Below are 19,662 nucleotides of genomic sequence, written 5' to 3' on the forward strand. Positions count from 1 at the left end.
CTTATATTCTGATTTATTATGAGTGTTGGAAACAGTTCTGCTGTCGAATATATTTGATGAAGAAAAGGTTAAAAATAACTGCATTTATTCAAAAAAAAAAAAAAAAAATCTAATAATATATATTCTTTACTATCACTTTTTATCAATTTAACACATCCTTGCTGAATAAAAGTATTGATTTTATTTAAAAAAAAGAAAAAATTACTGACCCCAAATTACTGACCAGTAGTGTATATAGTTATTACAAAATATTTATATTTTAAAAACATAGCTTCTTTTTTTTTTTTTTTTACTTTTTATTCATCAAAGTTTCCTAAAAAAGTGTCACATGTTCTGAAAAAATATTAAGCAGCAGAACTGTTTCCAACTTTGATAATGAATCATCATATTAGAATGATTTCTAAAGGATCGTATGATAATGATCCTAAAAATTCAGCTTTGCATCACAGAAATAAATCATAATTTAAAGTATAATAAATTTAAAAACTATTATTTTAAATTGTAATAATATTTCACAATATTAAATTTTTTTCTGTATTTCTGAACAAATAAATGCAGGCTTGATGAGCAGAAGAAACTTCTTTCAAAAACATTAAAAATAGTAATGTTTCCAAACTTTTGGTCTGTACTGTATATATATATATATATATATATATATATATATATATATATATATATACTTAAGAACAACCTAAAAAAGATTTTAGGTTTTTAAAAATTATATGTAAAATTTTATTTAATAATAATTATTATTAATTAGTTCTGTTAAATGATTAACGCGATTAATCACATCCAAAATACGTTTTTGTTCACATAATATACTATGCATATTTATTATGTATACATACAAACACATGCATATATATAAATATATATATATTTAAATATGTTGTCTATATGTAATTTTTTTATATACTATAGAATATTAATATATGCATATAATATATTAATATATGTATATCATGCAAATGTTATACGCAGCACACATATTATGTAAACAAAAACTTTTATTTTGGATGCGATTAATCACAAATAATCATTTGACAGTAGGCTACTATTATTAATATTAATTAATCCTCTCACAAGACAAACACACACCATAATTCCTCAATATATTTTCTTCAGAAATGAGCCAAAATGTAATTAAATTGAGCCTATTTTGTCCTCTCTTTTTCTTATTTTCACAATAAACTAAAATAGCTATGAAAGCAGAACTTTGAAAGACATACATGTGTTTTCAAAATATGCATTATATAAAAACCTTTCAAACTTTGTTTGTGTCAACAAAAAAAGGCCAATTTTTGCCACAAGATTTTTCTTTTTCTTAAGAATTACAAGATATATAGCAGCAATTGTAGAATATAATTGTGCAATTCTGAGAAAAAAACTCAGAATTGTGTGATGAAAAGTTTTATTCCGTAGCATAAAGCTGTAAACAAGAAAAAAAAGTTATATAAAACTCTTACATAAGAGTTTTAAAGCTGTTTAACTTGTCACTCTATAAAAAACAAGCACATGATGGATTAACACTGGCTTTTATCCTGAACAAATTACATTGCATTCAATATTTTTTTGTTGATCAGTTCATGCATTCCCTGGGAATCAAACCCATGATCCTGGCACTGCTACCGTAGCTCCGTGATCTTTTATTTGAGCTACAGGAACTACTTCATGCCAGAAGTGCATGACACATAAATCATCCCCATCAATCATTTTGCCAGAAAGAAGTCTGCTGTATAAATATGAGACGTGAATTTCCTGTTACCTGACAGTGTGAAGCCGGACTGGTGGAGGTTCCTTGCAGGGGTTTTAGAGGGTGAGGTACGGGTGGAGGCAGACGGCGTGCCGCCCCTCGACATGGGTGAGAATTCAGACACGGGGCCGTCATACATGCCTCGGGGGACCGCCTTCAGAACGGCCAGCTTTAGAGAAACACAGCACTTCAGTTCAATACAGGATTGTGCAGCACACCGTTTACAGAGAAAGGCACGATTGAGTGTTTGCAATTACATTCCAAGGATGCGTTTATCCTCATGTGGGTTGTTTTTGGGAATTGTGTGCTCCAGTAAATCGTAAATTTCATGTTGTGTTGAAAACTGGTTCCAGATTTGGCCGACAGATTGGTGAGACACTCAATCACCTCTATTGTGTACAATGTAAGCAAGATATTTTTGTGATTTGATGAATTGATACAAACACGGGACAGAGTGCTGGGAGAGGAAAATAACGGAAAATAAATAATGGCTTTTATCTACATTGCATTGGAGATTTCATGTACCTGTTTCCTGGCTTTGACACGTTTGTAAGCGAAGTCTGGATATGGGGAGCAGGGAATGAAACGTCCGGTGCCAGCGGTCGCGTTCAGCTTCCCGTCCTCCAGAACAACCTTCCCCTGGCAGACGACCAGCATGGGTGCACCTCTCAGCTCCATGCCCTCGAACACATTATACTCCGCTGCCTAGAACAACACGAGAACATCACGCTGAGAAAGCTCATGTGCGGAACACCTGTGTCCCAAAAATGACCAATGCTGTGCAATACTTATGCACCAACTTTTTATAAACGGTCCTTAACAATTACATACATTTAAATGAACCATTTAATGCAATGCAGTTATTGTGCACATACAGTGCAGTAAGATGTAATGTATTTCTGTGATGCTCCGCTGTATTTACAGCATCATTACTCCAGTCTTCAGTGTCACATGATTTTCAGAAATCAGGAAAATATACTGATTTGCTGCTCAAGAAGTATTTTTTATTATTATCGATGTTGAAAACAGTTGTCCCGCTTCATATTTTCATGCAAACCATGATACTTTTTTTTATTATTATTAGATAAAACGATCAAAAACGTCCAACATGGCATTGAGCTGCTGTGCTTTGCAACATAAATTGACACAAACAGCCGTTTTGAGTTTGAGCTTCTGCAACGAGGAGCGTTGAGATACTCCTCACTAATGAAGATCAGATGCCGGAGACTGAGACACGACTCTGGCCTCCTTCATTCACTCTCGTTCTCATTCTTCACCTCTTCGCCAAACAGCTGGATAGAGGAATTACAAAAACATCCTTCCATTTCCTCATTTTTTTTCTCACACTCACAGCATCCTGTTCGTTTGTTACCCCTTTCTCTGAAATGCATCGCTTCTATTTAGTTTACTACTCCCTTATTTTCTGATTTCTTCATCTCAGGTGGATATCGTAATTGTAGTGGTGTCCCACTGTCTTTCCACAGAAATTTGGCGCTCGTCCATCCTTTGTGTGCGAGAACAGGAAATGACATGCACACAACTTCTGCCAAGGACGCTGACATGGGCTTAAGCTCATGTGGAATAACACAAACACAAGGCTTTCTGGCAGGTGATGAAGTCATGTTTTAGATGATTTCATAGAGCACGGGAACAAAGGATGCCGAGCCACAGAATAAACCATCAATAAACATCCACCATGTTATCCACAGTTGAAAGCAATGGCAGTCAGTGCTGTTTAGATGTGTAATGGTTTCTAAAGAAGTGGCTGAACAGGAAATGAAATTGTGATGTCATTTTGGCGGCGCCTCATTCCTGCTGACTCTTTTCCCCAAAGGTTTTCAAACGAGCCCTTTGTAGAATCTGCTCAGGAAATTCCAGTCCCCATCTCACTCGAATCTACAATCTGCAGGACACTCATAAACCACTCACTGAAGCTTCTTCAGAACTCATATTGAACTGTGACCCAAAGATTGTCATTGTCCAAATTGTGGTTTCATTGCAATGGTAACTAGATGAGAAAAGTCTGTAAACAAACTTTGACGTTGGCTTGGCAAAGCCTTGTTTGAAATATTGAAAGAAATTTGAAAAGCTTTAAGGTTGAAGACTTGGTAAAACCTTAGTTTAGAGAACAATTACCACATTTGTTTATTAGCATGCTTATTACTAGCATATTGGCTGTTAATTGGTAGTTAAAAGCACATCTTAATGTCTCAGGGCACGTTCTCACAGAACACATTTTTTCAAATTTTGTTTTATTTGATGGCAACATGACAAAGGAGGCATTCTGTGCTGCTGAGTTTTTTTTAAAACCATTAAAACATAAATGTAAACTATAGTACATTTAAATTTAACTGTAAGTAACATGCAATTAAGTGTCTGAAAACATTACATTCAGTTTGCACTTAAAGTTGATCATGTCCATAATATGTATTATTTATGCAAATCCCTAGCTGATTACTGAAACTGTAATATTTAAGTGATTTTAAAAGTAACGACAAACTTCAAAAAGCTGCATGAAATGAGATGATATTTACTGTATATCTGTTGCACAAATGTGTGGATGGTTCATTAAAAGTGAAGCTTGCAGAGTTGCATGTCTTCTCTCACTTATCAAAACATTTCTACAATAATAAAAGTTTGCTGAGACTTAATAAGGCAACACAAGGAAACTCTGATTGTCAGATATCTCCTGTTTTTGTGGAGGTTTTATTTACGAGGGGTTCCTGTATGAACACACAGTTTGATTCGTTAGAAGCATCTATTTCCGCTCAGAGGAACTGGAAGGTCAGTGAAGGCCAGCCAGTTCAGGTCCCTCTCTATGTTTAGATGTACAAACGGGAGTATATAGTGCAATCACTGGATTTATTTAAAGAGCACTTACAGAATGATGAGTTTTAGCTGTGACGGTCCGGACGGCATCTGTGTCCCAGATAACCAGATCACTGTCGGAGCCCACGGCTATCCGACCCTTGCGTGGATAAAGGTTGAGGATCTTGGCAGCATTGGTGCTAGTCACAGCGACAAACATGTTCTCATCCATTTTACCAGTGACCTGAGCAAAGGAAAATAGACAACTGAGAATCAAACACAGTGCTTTAGAGATTTAATGGTGCACTTATGAGAAGAAGGTAATGTATATAAGATTTAGGGCACTTTTTTCAAATACACATTAGGGTACAAATGATTTAATTAACTCTTTTCCTGCCAGGATGCTTTTATTAGATTTCATGGACCACAAACATTTTGTCGTATAAATATCTGAACATGCAATTTGTTTAAAAAAGAATGAATCTGCTTTTGAACAAAAAAATGCATTATTGCATTATTATTTTTTAAATCAACACTTTAATATGGGTAAGTTGCATGAAAAAAGCAACATTTTAAACAAAAAAGCTGAGAAAATCTGGATTTGTCAAATGCTACATCCAGAATCAGATCAATGATCAAAATGTAGACTTGAGTAGATCGAGTGCATCAACACTCCCAAAGCTTCCCAGTCCTAGACCTCTTCCTAGGTTGGCATTTCATTCAGTAACCTTAGTCTATTTTTATTTATATGCTGTTTTATGTTTGATGATATGTGATTGCTTGTTTGTGTGGCTGCTTCACCAAGAGAGCTGCACACATCCTGAAATGTGAATCCAAAACAATTTGATTGGTAGCTGGCTGCAGTAGAGGGAATAAACCCGCCCTCTCCATGAAAATGAATGGGATGTGAGGCAAACTAAATATTACACTTCAAATAAATATTTCCCTAAAGGGTTTCTGTCATTTTAGGCAGTTCTTGTCACACTGATTTATGTTCAAGCGTTCATTTTCCTATAAGGTTTGATTTTGGTTTATGGTTTACGGTAAGGAAAGAGTACATGTATTAAGCAAATATTCAGATATTTTATTTTTTCTGGATCTAAAAATGCGGAGTACAGTGATCCTCACCACAGCCTTGTCCCAGATGATGGACATCCTTTCCTCCGCTCCGTTGACTCCTTCAGGAATCTGAGTGAAGTCGTCTTTCCCTATAGCTTTCTGAGCTACAGAGAACGTGCAGTGAGCGCTGCCCACCACCGACAGATCACCACTGAAACACACAGACACATCACACTACTTCACTGACTGTACTGTTTATGTTACAGACAAAGCTTGATGGTATCTAGCCTAAAACGGTAAATAGTACAGCTATAACAAGTCAGATTGTTAGGGTCTATGCTACAGCCTTAGATGAAGTATATCAGGTGTTTCGATTATAAAACACTGTGTAGAAACCGTGCCACATTGATCCTACAATAAATTCTCAAATGTGTGTATGTTAGGGCTATCAATATTGCAGAAAAATGACATTCGAATTTTGTACTTAAATATTATCAAAATTCGAATTATATTCAAATTTAAAAAACGCATAATTTTAGTTAGGGGCAAGAAAAGTTTGGCCTCTCTCCTGAGACCACAAGAGAGCGTATCGAGCAAAATATAACTAGTGCAGATTTATTCAAGCCATAAGATAACATTAGTATCTGTGAAAAAAGTGCATAATGTTTGAAATAATGTTTATAAACCAATTATAATTAAAGCTGCGGTAGGTAACTTTTGACGCTCTAGCGGTTAATAAACAGAACTGCTTGCGTCTTGCGGAAGAACATCGTAGCCGGAACTACTTCTCTCTGTTTATGTCTATGAAGAATCACAAAGGTACTGGGTTACTCCGCCGCGGTAACCCTGAAGCAATCTAAAATAGTCCGAATATAAACACTTATTATAGGTGCACCCTAGTGATTCAGGACAAGCTAAAAACACGGTTTGGAAAATGGATTCATGGTGTACTCGCTTATTATATACATTTTTCTACATTTTGAACACAAACAAAGTTACGGACCGCAGCTCTGATTGGTTGTTTTTACCGGGAGCGATGGAGTTTCTGCAAATGGCAATAGGACACTGGGAGGAGCCAGAGGAGCTTGATTTATTCACAGATTATCCGTCTCATATTCTACTGTCAGGACATAATGACAGGTTTAACAAATATGTAAAAAATATATTTTTACAAAAGTTACCTACTGCAGCTTTAATTAAGTTGCTTAAACAACTATAAACAAAACAGCACCATGTATTTATTCATAGTTTAATACAAAGGGTCAAAAGCCAATCACACAGAGTACATTTGTCATTTAAAAACACAAATTTCAGTGGGATGGGGAAAAAACTCAGTCATAAAGTCTAGGGACTCTTTTGTGCGAGACGCAAGTGCAACGCTGCCAGATGTCCCTCAAGAAATTGGACAAAATATGCGTTCTTTGTAAACATCTTGGTTTTGGCGTAAACCAGATCTCTGCATTGATGTTATTTTCCCCATAATATTTGAAATTAACAACTGATCCACTGATAAGGCTGCCTCCTTAACGCACACCTAAAATGATTTTTATTTCAAATTCAACGAATATTCGAAATTCAATCTGTTTTTTGGACCGCTTAGACCCTGACTTGCCATAAACCATTTTTCGATGTCAAAGACCGTTTTTATACATATGAAAGTCATTGTGGATTTCAGCGTACAAACTCCAAGATCAAATCTGTGTGTGAATATGTGAATATTTCAGTGATAAATTGAGTGAATAATTCAATGACTAATACATTTGTGCATACACTACACTACAGAAGTGGTGCTCTAAAGGGATATTTCTACCTTATTTAGTTTTGGTGTTAACATTAATGTAGTTAGAATGATTCAGATATACTAAAAGAATGTTTTTGACATTATTATTATTATTAAAATGTGTATCCCAGCAACTCTGGTCATGAGTAGAGATGCGTGTGTTACCTGGCCAACAGGGTGCTCAGGTAGTCTGGAGTGGTTGGGTCAGGACTGAGGGGTGGTGAGGTCACAAAAGACGCCGCTTTTGCCCAGTTCTTGCTCCAATAATGAGTCCCATCGGTTCCCAAACTGGCCGTGATCGGCTCGCCAAAAACCACATTACCTAGAAATAAACAGTTCTTCATGATGCTCTGCTCTAGGTACGACCTTTAATGTAAACCTACAATATGTTTTCTTTGTCCTCCAGCCAAAAAACATGCATCCAAATGTTAAAGTACCAGCACACTTCTCCTCAATAAATCCCATGATCTGAGCACAGACGCTGCGGGATGAATTATATTATATTTTTTAAAAGTGATGAGTGATGAATAGCGTAATAAAGATTGTAAGACATTTTACCACAATTTTTGGTATGCTCTAGCAACCATTTCAGAGACTTCTTAAATAATTAGTTTGCCCAAAACTAGGAATTTTTTTAATGCATCTTCAAAAGACAAATGTTAATATTTTTTTAATTAAATCTGGGAGATTTTCCTTTGAAATTCCATTCACCCATTTTTTCACCATCATTGTCACTTTATATGATTTAATTTCAGTGTTTAATCACATATAAACACTGATCAATACCCATACACAGAGCACATGAAATCTGATATCTGATAAAAGTGAACCAATGAACCATTTTTTGCCCTGTGTAACATTTAACATGTCTGAATCTGAATGCATGTAAGTAATTTGATGAACTTGACACTTCTCTAAATCTGTGCCACTCGATGCTTAAATTGTAAAAATAGTTATTTTTACCATAGTTATTTTACATGGGTTGCATCTGGTTAGCTCGTCGTATAAGTCTCTCAAAGCAACAGCATTGCATCTGAATGATTTACAGTAACTAAACAGCAAGAGCTCTTAAAATGATGGATCATGGAACCGTTACAACAGACCGGCCAGTGCATATAAAATAAACATTTCATACAGTGCAAATAATGCATTGACAACTAACATATCATTAAATGACAAATGAATAATAATGCATTTATAATAATTAAACCGTTATTTACACACATGCCACACAGTTGTATCCAACTGAAGGTAATTACTGTCATGAATATATATGTCAAAGATGAGTGTCTCTCAACAGAGGTTTATTTAACTCGGATGAGATGTGTAAACTGCTCGACATCTGGTGAAGCTCAGCTTACGCTGCGGACATGCTCATGCTGTGCTTTCTTATTTTAGCAGACATTTCGTTGTGTTCTGCACCTTGTTTCCCAGGAACCTACTGTAAATGTGTGTGATATTGTGTACCTTTTTTCCTGGCCTGTGAGATGATGTCAGCAGCGCTCTTGCTCATCACGCGGGTCACGTAGAGCGGACAGTTGGTTTGACTTGCAATAGTGACGGCTCGAAACACCGCTTCAGCCTCAAGCTACACACATACACACACACACACACACACACAGATTCAGCCTATCTCAAAAGGTCCCCTCCCTACTTTCTTGGCTGACCTCAATAAAGCCGTCTTATCTGCAAAAGATCACTGGTAGACTCATGCCAGATTAATTAAATCTGTTGGGCGGGACGATTTTCAACAGGAACTCAGATTGATGCAACTGATTTAAAACGAGTTCTGTGTCTTATTGTGCGTTTTGCATTGAGAAACCAATGTTTGTCAGGGCCTGCAGTGATGTTTTAGCACTGAACCCCTAAAGAGAAGAGCATACAGCTGTGTTTGTGCTCTCTGACCTCCTCTGGACGGCTGAGAACGTGTCCCTCGGGTCCGGTGATGCCCATCTCCAGCATACGGTTCTGCTCCTGAACAACACACAGACCAGAGTCGCTTTTCTGTCACTCTTTGCATTGTCCTTGTATTATTTGTGCTTTTTTTAACATACGTGGTGCATGAACAATGTCATTAAAGAAGAGGTGGGAACGGTGTAATCATTTATTTTGAGGAACACTGACATTTTTTCAGGAAGTTGGGCTCTTTAACTCTTTCCCCGCCATTGACGAGCTTTTACAGCTTTTTGTGTTTTCACTGTTAAACACTTGGGGGCGCTATTACACATCTTCTGAACGAGTATAAAATCTCCCGAACAAAAACACACGTGAACTGACGGATTATGTAAACAGATGCATATTAAAAATAAGCAATAGACAGCATATAAATAAAAACTGCATAACTGCAAATGTGGAAATCACACATGTTGAGGCGGCCAAATTTCTCCATCGGTAGAAAAGTAATAATGTCTTTGTTGAGACGCTGTTTCAGAATTAATGGAAGTGATAAATGCATTTGCAGTATTTAGGATTGGTATGAGTGACTATAGATAAATAAACAGTTTCAATTGAAACTTCTAGAAAACATGATGTACAAACCAGCCACTTATCTGTCATTTAATCTTAATGGTTAGATCTTTTAACACGCTTAAGTAAAAGGGCTTTTAAAAAAGTAACTTTTAATAAGTGCACTTTGTAAAAATCTTAAATTAAAAAAATCTTACATTTTTAATCTTAAATTATGTGATATTACATTTAAAGATAATATATTGTAAATGTAGTAGATTGCAACTATCATTATAACTGTGTACAAACAAGTATATTTAAACACACAACAGAAGATTTGTTTCTAAATCGTGCAAAGTTTTTTGCCCCAGAAAACAGTGTGGCTCTTGTGATCGATGGACTCCATACGCCGAAGACACACATTAATGGTAACATCTTTGGATTCTCCATTTCATAACCTCTTTAATATTCATAAGGTTCACATACCTCAGCAATTATTTCTCCATTTTCAGCGTGGACCTGTGCAATTCCTCCATGCTCTCCGAGGAAGGTGAAGATCTCATAAAGCTGTTCATACACACATAGAGTGAAAATCGCTTTAAAATGACTTTTTTGGCAGAATAAATGGCTAAATTCTTCTACGTAAAATGCTGTGAATTTTTGAATTAAAAAAAAAATTCATTTTATTACACCAACAAAAGCAATTTTTAAGGGTCAGATCAGATCAACATAAAAAAAATGCATGCATAAATAAATGATAACTGTAATTTCTTGGGCTTACCTCGCTGTTGCTCATCTGATAGAGGTCTTTATAGGCCATGTAGACCTGGAAAGAGTTCACTCCTGTTGAGACAGAACACATAAATCAGAAAACAGCATTCACAACCATTCTTTACTTCCATGATGTTCTAGAAACTAGAAAACAAACACAAAAAGTAGGGAGGGGATTTTGTCCGTCATTAATTAATGGAACGGTGAAAATACCAGAATGCATGGGCCAAAACATTAACTAATATAAAGTGATGAATCATGACCAGAGATGTGGAATAATTTATGATTTTTATACTGATTTTTAAAGTAGAAATAGTGATAAAAATAAAAAACTGCTTTTTAAAATTCTGCACCTGAAAATATAGATTTATTATAATCCTTAAAAAAAAGCTCTACTGTACTAAAAGCGCATGAGTTTGTAATACACAGCAGAACAGATGTGTAGGTTAAGCTGTCATCGCTGTCAGAAATAGTACAAATGACCAAAAATAACTTGTTAAATCACAGCACAATCCCTGTGGGATACTGTCCTGCTTATATTTTTAACTTCAAATGGTTTTTTAAGTATGCTGGACCATTTTTGAACAATTCAGAATTACTTTTATTTATCTAGATGCTTCAAATCTTTGGTCAAGGGCTTACTTTTGTATTTTTTTATTGCTCACACACTAAAAGTGGTACTTGAGGCACACTCAGTGAAACCATTCACTCATGAAGCGAATCTTCGGCCCAAGTCTGTAAAACTGCGGCAGCTCAAGTGAGCTCCACTGCACACTGAACGATCAAAAAACACAAAATAGTAGTGTTTTACATCTGTCATATCCACGGGTAAAAACTGTGCAAAAACACCATCTTCATAAGAGTCAAAATAGCTTTGAAAGAAGTGTTTGCATACCCAGATGCTACGCCCTGGTGTGTAAGCAATCTTAAAAAAAGTGTAATAGTAAAAGATCTCCCACCTTTCTCCTTAATGAGGCTCAGGACCTCTTGTTTGATGCCGTCGCTCCAGTGGGTGATGTCCACATGCAGAGAGTAATCACAGCACACTTTCTCATCGGCCCACTCTCGCCAGCGCTCGAACGCCTCCAGCAGACTACAGCCCGGCTCCGGGATCACATGATCCACTGCAGGACACACACACACACACACAGAGACAGCTCACACTCCTGTTCAGACAACACAGCTCATGTGTGACCTGGAGCACAACAGCAGTCTGAAGTCTCTGGGGTACATCTGTAGCAGTAGCCAACGATACATTGTATGGGTCCAAAAATAAAAAAAGTATTTAGGATATTAAGTAAAGATCATGTTCCATGAAATATTTTGTAAATTTCCTACTGTAAATATGTCAAAAATGTATTGTCATTAGTAATATGCATTGCTAAGAACTTCGTTTGAACAACTTTAAAGATTATTTTCTCAATATTTAGATTTTTTTGCTCGCTCAGATTCCAGATTTTCAAATAGTTGCATCTCAGACAAATATTGTCCTCTTCACAAACCATACAGCAATGCAGAGATTATTCAAATTGACCCTTATGACTGTTTCTGTGGTCCATATATTTGGTTAAACAACTTACTAAATTGTGTGCGAATTTGAATCTTTTTATGATTGAGTCAAAAGGAAGTTGATTTTATTTTACCTTTAATTCATTGCTTTAAATATAATTGCAATATTAACTTCAGTGTATTTCCCAGGGTGTATCCTGTATACTTTCATATACTTCCTTTTTGTTCATTGCTTGTAAAGTATTTATTTTTACCTTTTAGTAGTTTATATTTGCTTGTATGTTATAGTTAGTACCTAACTAATTATCATCCAGTTGTATTCAAAATTACATTAAAGGTGTTTATATTACATATATAATAAAACTGCACAATTTGATTTCCAAAGTTGGTCAACTCATTCATTAATATGGAAAAAGTTTCAATATGACAAAAAAAAAATCATAATTATAGAATCAGATTGTGTTTCCCAGAATCAGACTGAATTACTGCAGCTGATATGTTCGGAGCATTAGTCCATGAACATACGCTCAGATCCGGTGAGGAGCCTCTCAGTATTTCACTGCTTCTTCATTGTCTCCACATTATCTGCGTGTATAATCTAGCACACACTTCCTCTGGGAACAAAGGGACGTCTACAGCTGGGTTTTTACTCTAAAATGAATCAGTGCTAACAGTCCCTGGTAAACACAGTGATTACTGTAAAACAAGCTCTTACACACCAGCTGTTGTCACTTTTTCTTCATCATCTGTAGCCTGCGGCGCTCAGAAAGGACTACTGTCTTTCCACGCAACTAAAATGTCCTCGTGGGCTGCACACAGGAGCTTTGTGTGGTTACCGGAAGCATACTATTTTTGTCAGTGTTTATCCCTTTTCATTCACACACACACACACACACACTTTCTTCTGTGAAGCATAGCGTGGTAGTAAAGTAGTTTTGGTGGTATAAATGAAAACACTTAGCTTCACTCAGCAATATTAAATCATATTTTTGCCGGTTAATTCAGATATTACCATGTGTTCTACAGCTATTTTCTAAATGGTTTCTAAATGTGTTCAAATTTGAGCTGATGAAGACTAACTTCATATGCTTTAGACATGAAAAACATCCATGTTTCTCATCATTATTAGGTGCTTAAATGATATAATTGTGTACAAATGATTACATAAACGACTAATTAATGTGCAGTTTCTTGCACAGACTGATCGTTTCGCTTCTTAAGACCTCAAAATATCAGCAGGAGTCAAACGGGTTCGTTTTTTGTAGCCTGATATGTTTTAGGCCCTCACATGACAATAGCTAAAGAACACCTACATCTTGGAGAGCCAGAGGTTGAGTAAATTAGCAGCAGATGTTCCTGTTTGACAGATAAACATGGCAGTCTTCGTCAGATCTCACCGATCATGGTGGTTCCTCCGGCGAGAGCAGCCTTGGTGCCCTGAGAGAAGTCATCCACAGTGTTCATCCCCCTGAAGGGCATCTGTAGGTGTGTGTGGATGTCGATTCCTCCAGGGATCACCATCTTCCCATCGGCTTCGATGGTCTTCACCCCTCCTGGGACTATCAGGTTGTCTCCAATTTGCCTTCAAGTTGACAGAAGACGTTAACTCAGGAAAGACGATTTAAAATGTTCTACACTATGGTATAAATTAGGGGTGAAACGATTCATCGATATGGATCGATACATCGATACGATATAACGCATCGATGCCACATACAAAATATCGATATCTGTAGTATAAATATAAAGTTCAACATTTTGAACTGTGCACATTTTCACATAATGTCCGTCTATGCATTATCGCCAACGCATGCATTCCTCGCTGAAACTCATGTATCTAGACTTGATATAAGGACAGAATGCACAAGGTGAAGTATAAAAGATGCTCGGGATTGTAGGCAGTACAGAAGTTTTCAGCGCACACGTCTAATCGCAAGCTAGCACACAGACAGCCGCGTCTAGACCACGCAAATACTAAATCTTCTACTTTCTTGTGCATGGATGAATAAATACGTTAGACATATCGGTTATACATACGTCTGAATGTAAACAGTTGAGAAAGAAAAGGCATGTGTATCAGGATATTCAATCCGTGCTTTGTTCTTCGAGTGAAAGCAAACTAATAATAAATAATGCTGTCAAAGAAAAATACAAGTGCGCACTGCTCCGGACTAAATAACCACTGTAACATCAAAAATAAATAATCTATATTTAGTTTATACAGTTAAGACTGTGCAGTTATTTTACATTTGATTAGTCTATTACATTTCTGTAGAATACCTGGAAATTTATTTTAGACTGAAAAACCTGAAAAGCACGGTTTACTGAACTTATGTCTTTGTCGAATTGTAGTTATTTTATGCTATTGCTTGTAATTTGGTTATCTGTAATAAATGTTTTTAGCACTGAGCCTATATTAGCATCCAGAATTGTTTTTCCAATTGTTTATTTTCTTTATTATAAAAAAAAATGTTGTGAATGTCCCAGCTGAGGTACAGAATGTAAAAAAAGCAGATAAATGTTCTTGTTATATATTTTGGTTGCATTTGTGAGTTAATAAAAATGAAGATGGTTGCTCAAAATGGATATATAATATACAAATATTGATATATCAATCGATATACTCCTGTATCGGATCGAATTGTAATCGTATCGTAAAAATGTTGAGGTATCGAAAAATATCGTATCGCTGGGTATAAGCATCGGTATCGTATCGTATCGTGATGAACCATCTGATTTACACCCCTAGAATAAATAACAGTTGTATAACTCTTCTTAGTGTAAAAATGATATATGATGCATGTAAAATATTTGTTTTATTGTTTTCAAAAGCTTTTTAATGTAACACATACACTCTGTATGTTTGAGTTATGACATTTTGATTAAACTCTTTTTTTTTAATGAACAAGAAGCTGTATTTAGGTCCAGTGTGGCTGTACTGTATCTGAACACAGCTTACTTGATGACTCCATCCTCCATATAGATGTCTGCAAAGAAAGACTGGTCATCGTTCACAATCCGACCGCCTTTAATCAGGAGCCTATCACTCTGAGAAAACACGAGAGAGAGAGAGAGAGAGAGAGAGAGAGAGAGAGAGAATGATCATTTAGACTGCAAAAGCATTTTCATACTTTAGGTTTAGATTGCAAAAATGAAGATGGTTTTAATGCAACTTGCATGTGCATGCAGTCACAAGTTCTACACATTGCTGCAAAGATCGCTTTTCTGCAACAATTTACTCTAGAAACTGTTCTCATTTTTGAGAATTTATGGACAGGATGCAAACAGACATCATTCAATTTAAGACTCCAACAACTGGTGAAACATAAAAATTAATAGCTAAATAATCAGCAGCAGATTTTATTATCAATTACTGTGATGTGCCAGTAGTGTAATAAAACATGCAATGCAATACAAGAATCAAAAACACATTGCATAAAAATCAATACAGCAGGAATCCTGAGTGCAACTTTAAAACATAGGCTAAATGATTGAGCTAAATCACATTATATTGCAAATCTCAACTGCTCGATTGCTTGCATTGTTGCAAAACTGATTTCTGTCACTACACGACTTACAGTTTAAAGTAAATTTAAAGTCCTGCTATTTCAAATTCAGTCACTACATGAGGTTTGCTGCTGTAGCTCCATGCATCACTTCAACTTAGGGTCAAAATCACCCGAAACACTTCATAACAGCACGTCACCTGAGAACTCGAAAGACAACGTAAGCCTCAACAGGGAACCGTCTCATCATTATTTGAACAAAGACAAATTGACAAGAACCATTCCCTGTCTTGAAACCACAAGAAAGCAATCCAAATCAAGAGTGCTTTAACAATGCACAGGTTGCTCTGCGTAGATACAAAGTGACACATGAAAACAGCACAGAACTAATCGTTCAGTAATGCTTGTTATATAAGTCCAGCGTGAGTCCATTTGAATAAATGCATGTTTGTATAAATGCAGGTTGATGCTGATAAATCAAGGATGTTGGCCTTAATGTGCAGAAAGTGTATTACTTTGACGCACAGACAGTTAGACGAATGCCAGAGTCCAATCACGCAAACAGTGCAGTCATTTGTTAATGGGAAGACACAGCCAAAGAACACAGAGCCAGAGGACATTAAGGCGTGGAGCATTAACCGTTAGAAAACCTCTCTGTATGAATCCAGAGCTGCGGCCTTGTTGCCTGGTGAGCAAAATATTTACCATCCGCTCATGAGAGTTTCTTCTTTTCTGCCAACATAGCAGTCGAAACACTGGAGCTCATCCATCGACATGATGACCAGCCTCTGTTACACTCACGGCCCAGTTATCTGGGATGTTATAATCAGGGGAGTCATGCTCCTCGCTTGTGTTTTGAGGGGACACAAGTGGTCTAATGCATACATAGTGGCTGGATTCAATTCATTTTTATGATAAACCAAGCAAACGTGCAACCGAACACGACTTCCAGTGATCATCCTGCTTTGCTGCATCGACTATAAAACCAATTCCAATCCCAAATGAAAATATCTTTAGTTTTAACTGTAATAATAACTACGGTTTCTTCATGATGAACCGAAGCAAGAACACACTTTATTAATTCCTTTACTGTTGCAATTACAGATAATTATGAATATGCTATTGATTCGGTCTCCCATAGAAAGGCTGAACTGTACCTTATTTCTGCGATTGGAAGCACAGACTCCCATCATTTCCACAAAAGACTGATATTAAATCAGTATATAATACATATCACATTAAATACAGTAAACTCTTCGGTTGTTAAATTAATATTTTGTACAACTTTGGATGAAATCCCCCAATGCCTTGCATGTTAAATCTTCTTGGTTCTGCACAAATCATATAAGCACCATGGCATAGTTTGGGTTAAAAACAGACAAATTCACTAAAAGGTGACTTTGAACCAACAATAATATCGAACGTAGAATATTTACTTTAGTCTTTTGGAAGTCAAAATTCATTTGTGACTCCTGTGCTGTGGTTATAGGAACTAGATCCATGTTGGTATTCATAACAGCTTTTCCATTGCCACATCTGTAATAATATAAATATTTTTGGTATTACGATCACATCGATGTCGTCTTTTACATTTCATTCCAATGCTAAAGTAATATACTACATTAATCGCATCGCAGTGTATGTATGACGCACTATGACTATGGTTTTATGTTTATGCGGTGCGATACACAACACAACATGTAAAACGACAGTATAAGTCATTATAATTAAGGCTGCGCAATTAATCGAATTTCTAATCGCGATTACAATTATGGATGCCACAATTACGTAATCGTTCAAAGCGGCAATAAATCGTTCAAAGTCCACTTACTGTACGTTATTCAGCACGCTTAATATACGTTTTTGTTTTCTTTCTACGTGTTATGATATGGGTTTTTTTCCATTGTTTTAGTTTATAACATTATAGTACCATTCATATTGTTACTTTTTTTATGATTTAAATAAGAAACCAATCCGATGTATATTTGTCATTTGATGTTTAATATTATTGAAAAGCACTAAAACGTTTTTCAGTTCGAGGGTTTTCAGCTTGTTTATTTTCATATAAAAACACGGCATGCAGTTGCATCAAACAATGGTATTATTAACATCATTCAATGTGATAATCATAATTAATAATCGCAGGGAATAATCAACAATTTTGTGCAGCTCTTATTATAATCAGTAATTATGTCCCCACTGGATGCAACAAATGCCTAGTTTTTAATGGGTTTTATTGGTTTTATCTCATTGCTCTGGGACACACATCACAGTTTGGTGAGGGGTGTAACATTTCCTTCACACGCTTGAGGAATTCAGCCAATCACAACGCAGCGGATAGCTGGCCAATCAGAGCACACCTTGCTTTTCAGATCGATGCGCTTTGTAAAATATATGCGTTTCAGGAGGCGGGGCATAGAGGAGACACAATAATGTACAGTATGTGTTTTTGAACCTTAAACCACATAAACACATTACATTACACCAAATACACAAAATAATGTTCTTTTTAGTTACATCATACGACCCCTTTAAAAACAGACATTGATCAGAGCTCATTAGTTCCTGTCAATCAAAAAAGTACGGGCAAACTCGTGATAGACTAAAATATAGATTCTAATTTGCCATGCATGTGATTGGTTGATTCAAACATGCAAAACAATACAAAAATAAAAATAAAATAAAACATATTGCAAATTACCAGAAATTTGACTTTGAGAAAAAGCAATCTCATTCACTTTGAGAAATCAGCGAGTTTTAAATCTATAATATCTTGTAAGTATTAATGTGCAGAGAATGATGGTTCTTTAGAGTAAGTCCCTGATGTCCAGAGAAAGAGAGAACCACACCTCGCCTCTCCGCAGAGCACAGCACACACCGGAGAAACGCATTTAAACATAATCTCTTGCGCGATTCTGGCACATTTTGCACACGTCTTTTCAAAATACTAAAGAGAAAATATTAATCTGTGCGCAGTCTAACAGCATCAGCACCGCGAGGATCTCCGAGACAAAGAACATCTCTGTAAAAACCTCTACACTGCGCTGCAAATGATCAGAAAAGCCTCTCGAAGACCCATGCACAATCACTCGAGCTTTACACACATCCTCTCTAAAATCAGCCTGGGGTCATTGTGTGCTGCTGGATGCTGGCAGTGAAGAAGGCTCAGTCATGGGCGTGATTTTCTTGCTGCAGTATACACCGGCTCAGACTCAGCACAACATTTCCTTTCTCTCTATAAAAGACTGTAGGAATCAGTTTAATGATAAAAACACGACCACGGTGTCGTAATGATTTAGGCATTGCACTTTGAATATGCTTTTTCCAAAAAACACATCTGAGCTGGAATCAGTCTCAGCTCCTCACTATCAGTTCAACCCAGGATTCTCCTGACATTCACTCCTGGTCACAAACATACAGATCTAACCCACTCCAGAAAATATGCTTTCAGATATGAATATAAATGCATGAACTTACAGTGATCTTTGGGATATTCTTTTTGCCCTGGTAAGACATGGTTGGATCTCGGTTGATGCAGATGTCTTTATTCTGTTAGTGGTTGCGCACACTGGACTTGGTCGTCTGCTCTGGGCTCCTCCCTCCGTGTCCAGGAGTCGTGTGGGACTCACTCATTTATAACAACACTCATTTATATTTGAATCGGTTCTCTCGAACAGCTCTTGATTCTGAACCGGTTCGAAAAATGATTCATATTTTCTTTATTATTTAATCTTTGTTATATTTTCAAGTAATCTGAATGTATTCGGACCATCTCTTACACTGTTACAGTAGCCACAGTAAAAGCTAATAATAAAAGCTCACTGATTATCACGTCTACTGCAAGTTAACAACAGAGCGAGAAGGATCGGATAAGGAAAAGGATATTAATTTTGTAAAAATCGCATTATTTTTATCCATAACAGTAAAAGGATAATAACTGTAATGATTTGTGCTACTTTCTTCACCCGGATATCAACAAACTCCAGCTTTATTACTTTGAGAACGATGTATGAACCGGGTTCATTTCAAAG

At 36.3% G+C, this 19,662-nt stretch overlaps 1 protein-coding gene across 2 annotated transcripts in view; it reads right to left on the reverse strand.

The window, feature by feature from the left end:
* LOC127986476 (dihydropyrimidinase-related protein 3) overlaps positions 1 to 19,662 on the reverse strand; it is a 29,030-nt gene that overhangs the window by 1,540 nt on the left and 7,828 nt on the right. The window contains exons 1-13 of one of the 2 annotated variants that reach the window (XM_052588743.1): positions 19,109 to 19,251; positions 15,085 to 15,173; positions 13,523 to 13,707; positions 11,576 to 11,740; positions 10,627 to 10,688; positions 10,332 to 10,412; positions 9,306 to 9,374; positions 8,868 to 8,988; positions 7,566 to 7,722; positions 5,690 to 5,831; positions 4,635 to 4,805; positions 2,279 to 2,458; positions 1,766 to 1,922 (exon numbers count right to left, since the gene is read on the reverse strand). In XM_052588743.1, the coding sequence (XP_052444703.1) occupies positions 1,766 to 1,922; positions 2,279 to 2,458; positions 4,635 to 4,805; positions 5,690 to 5,831; positions 7,566 to 7,722; positions 8,868 to 8,988; positions 9,306 to 9,374; positions 10,332 to 10,412; positions 10,627 to 10,688; positions 11,576 to 11,740; positions 13,523 to 13,707; positions 15,085 to 15,173; positions 19,109 to 19,147 (1,618 nt within the window). In that variant the 5' untranslated portion in view covers positions 19,148 to 19,251. Of the gene's footprint in view, positions 1 to 1,765; positions 1,923 to 2,278; positions 2,459 to 4,634; positions 4,806 to 5,689; positions 5,832 to 7,565; positions 7,723 to 8,867; positions 8,989 to 9,305; positions 9,375 to 10,331; positions 10,413 to 10,626; positions 10,689 to 11,575; positions 11,741 to 13,522; positions 13,708 to 15,084; positions 15,174 to 19,108; positions 19,252 to 19,662 lie in introns of those variants that run through there. The other variant, XM_052588742.1, reaches the window with a different exon arrangement.

Source organism: Carassius gibelio, chromosome B21 (assembly GCF_023724105.1).
Source record: "Carassius gibelio isolate Cgi1373 ecotype wild population from Czech Republic chromosome B21, carGib1.2-hapl.c, whole genome shotgun sequence".
Taxonomy (NCBI): Eukaryota; Metazoa; Chordata; class Actinopteri; order Cypriniformes; family Cyprinidae; genus Carassius; species Carassius gibelio.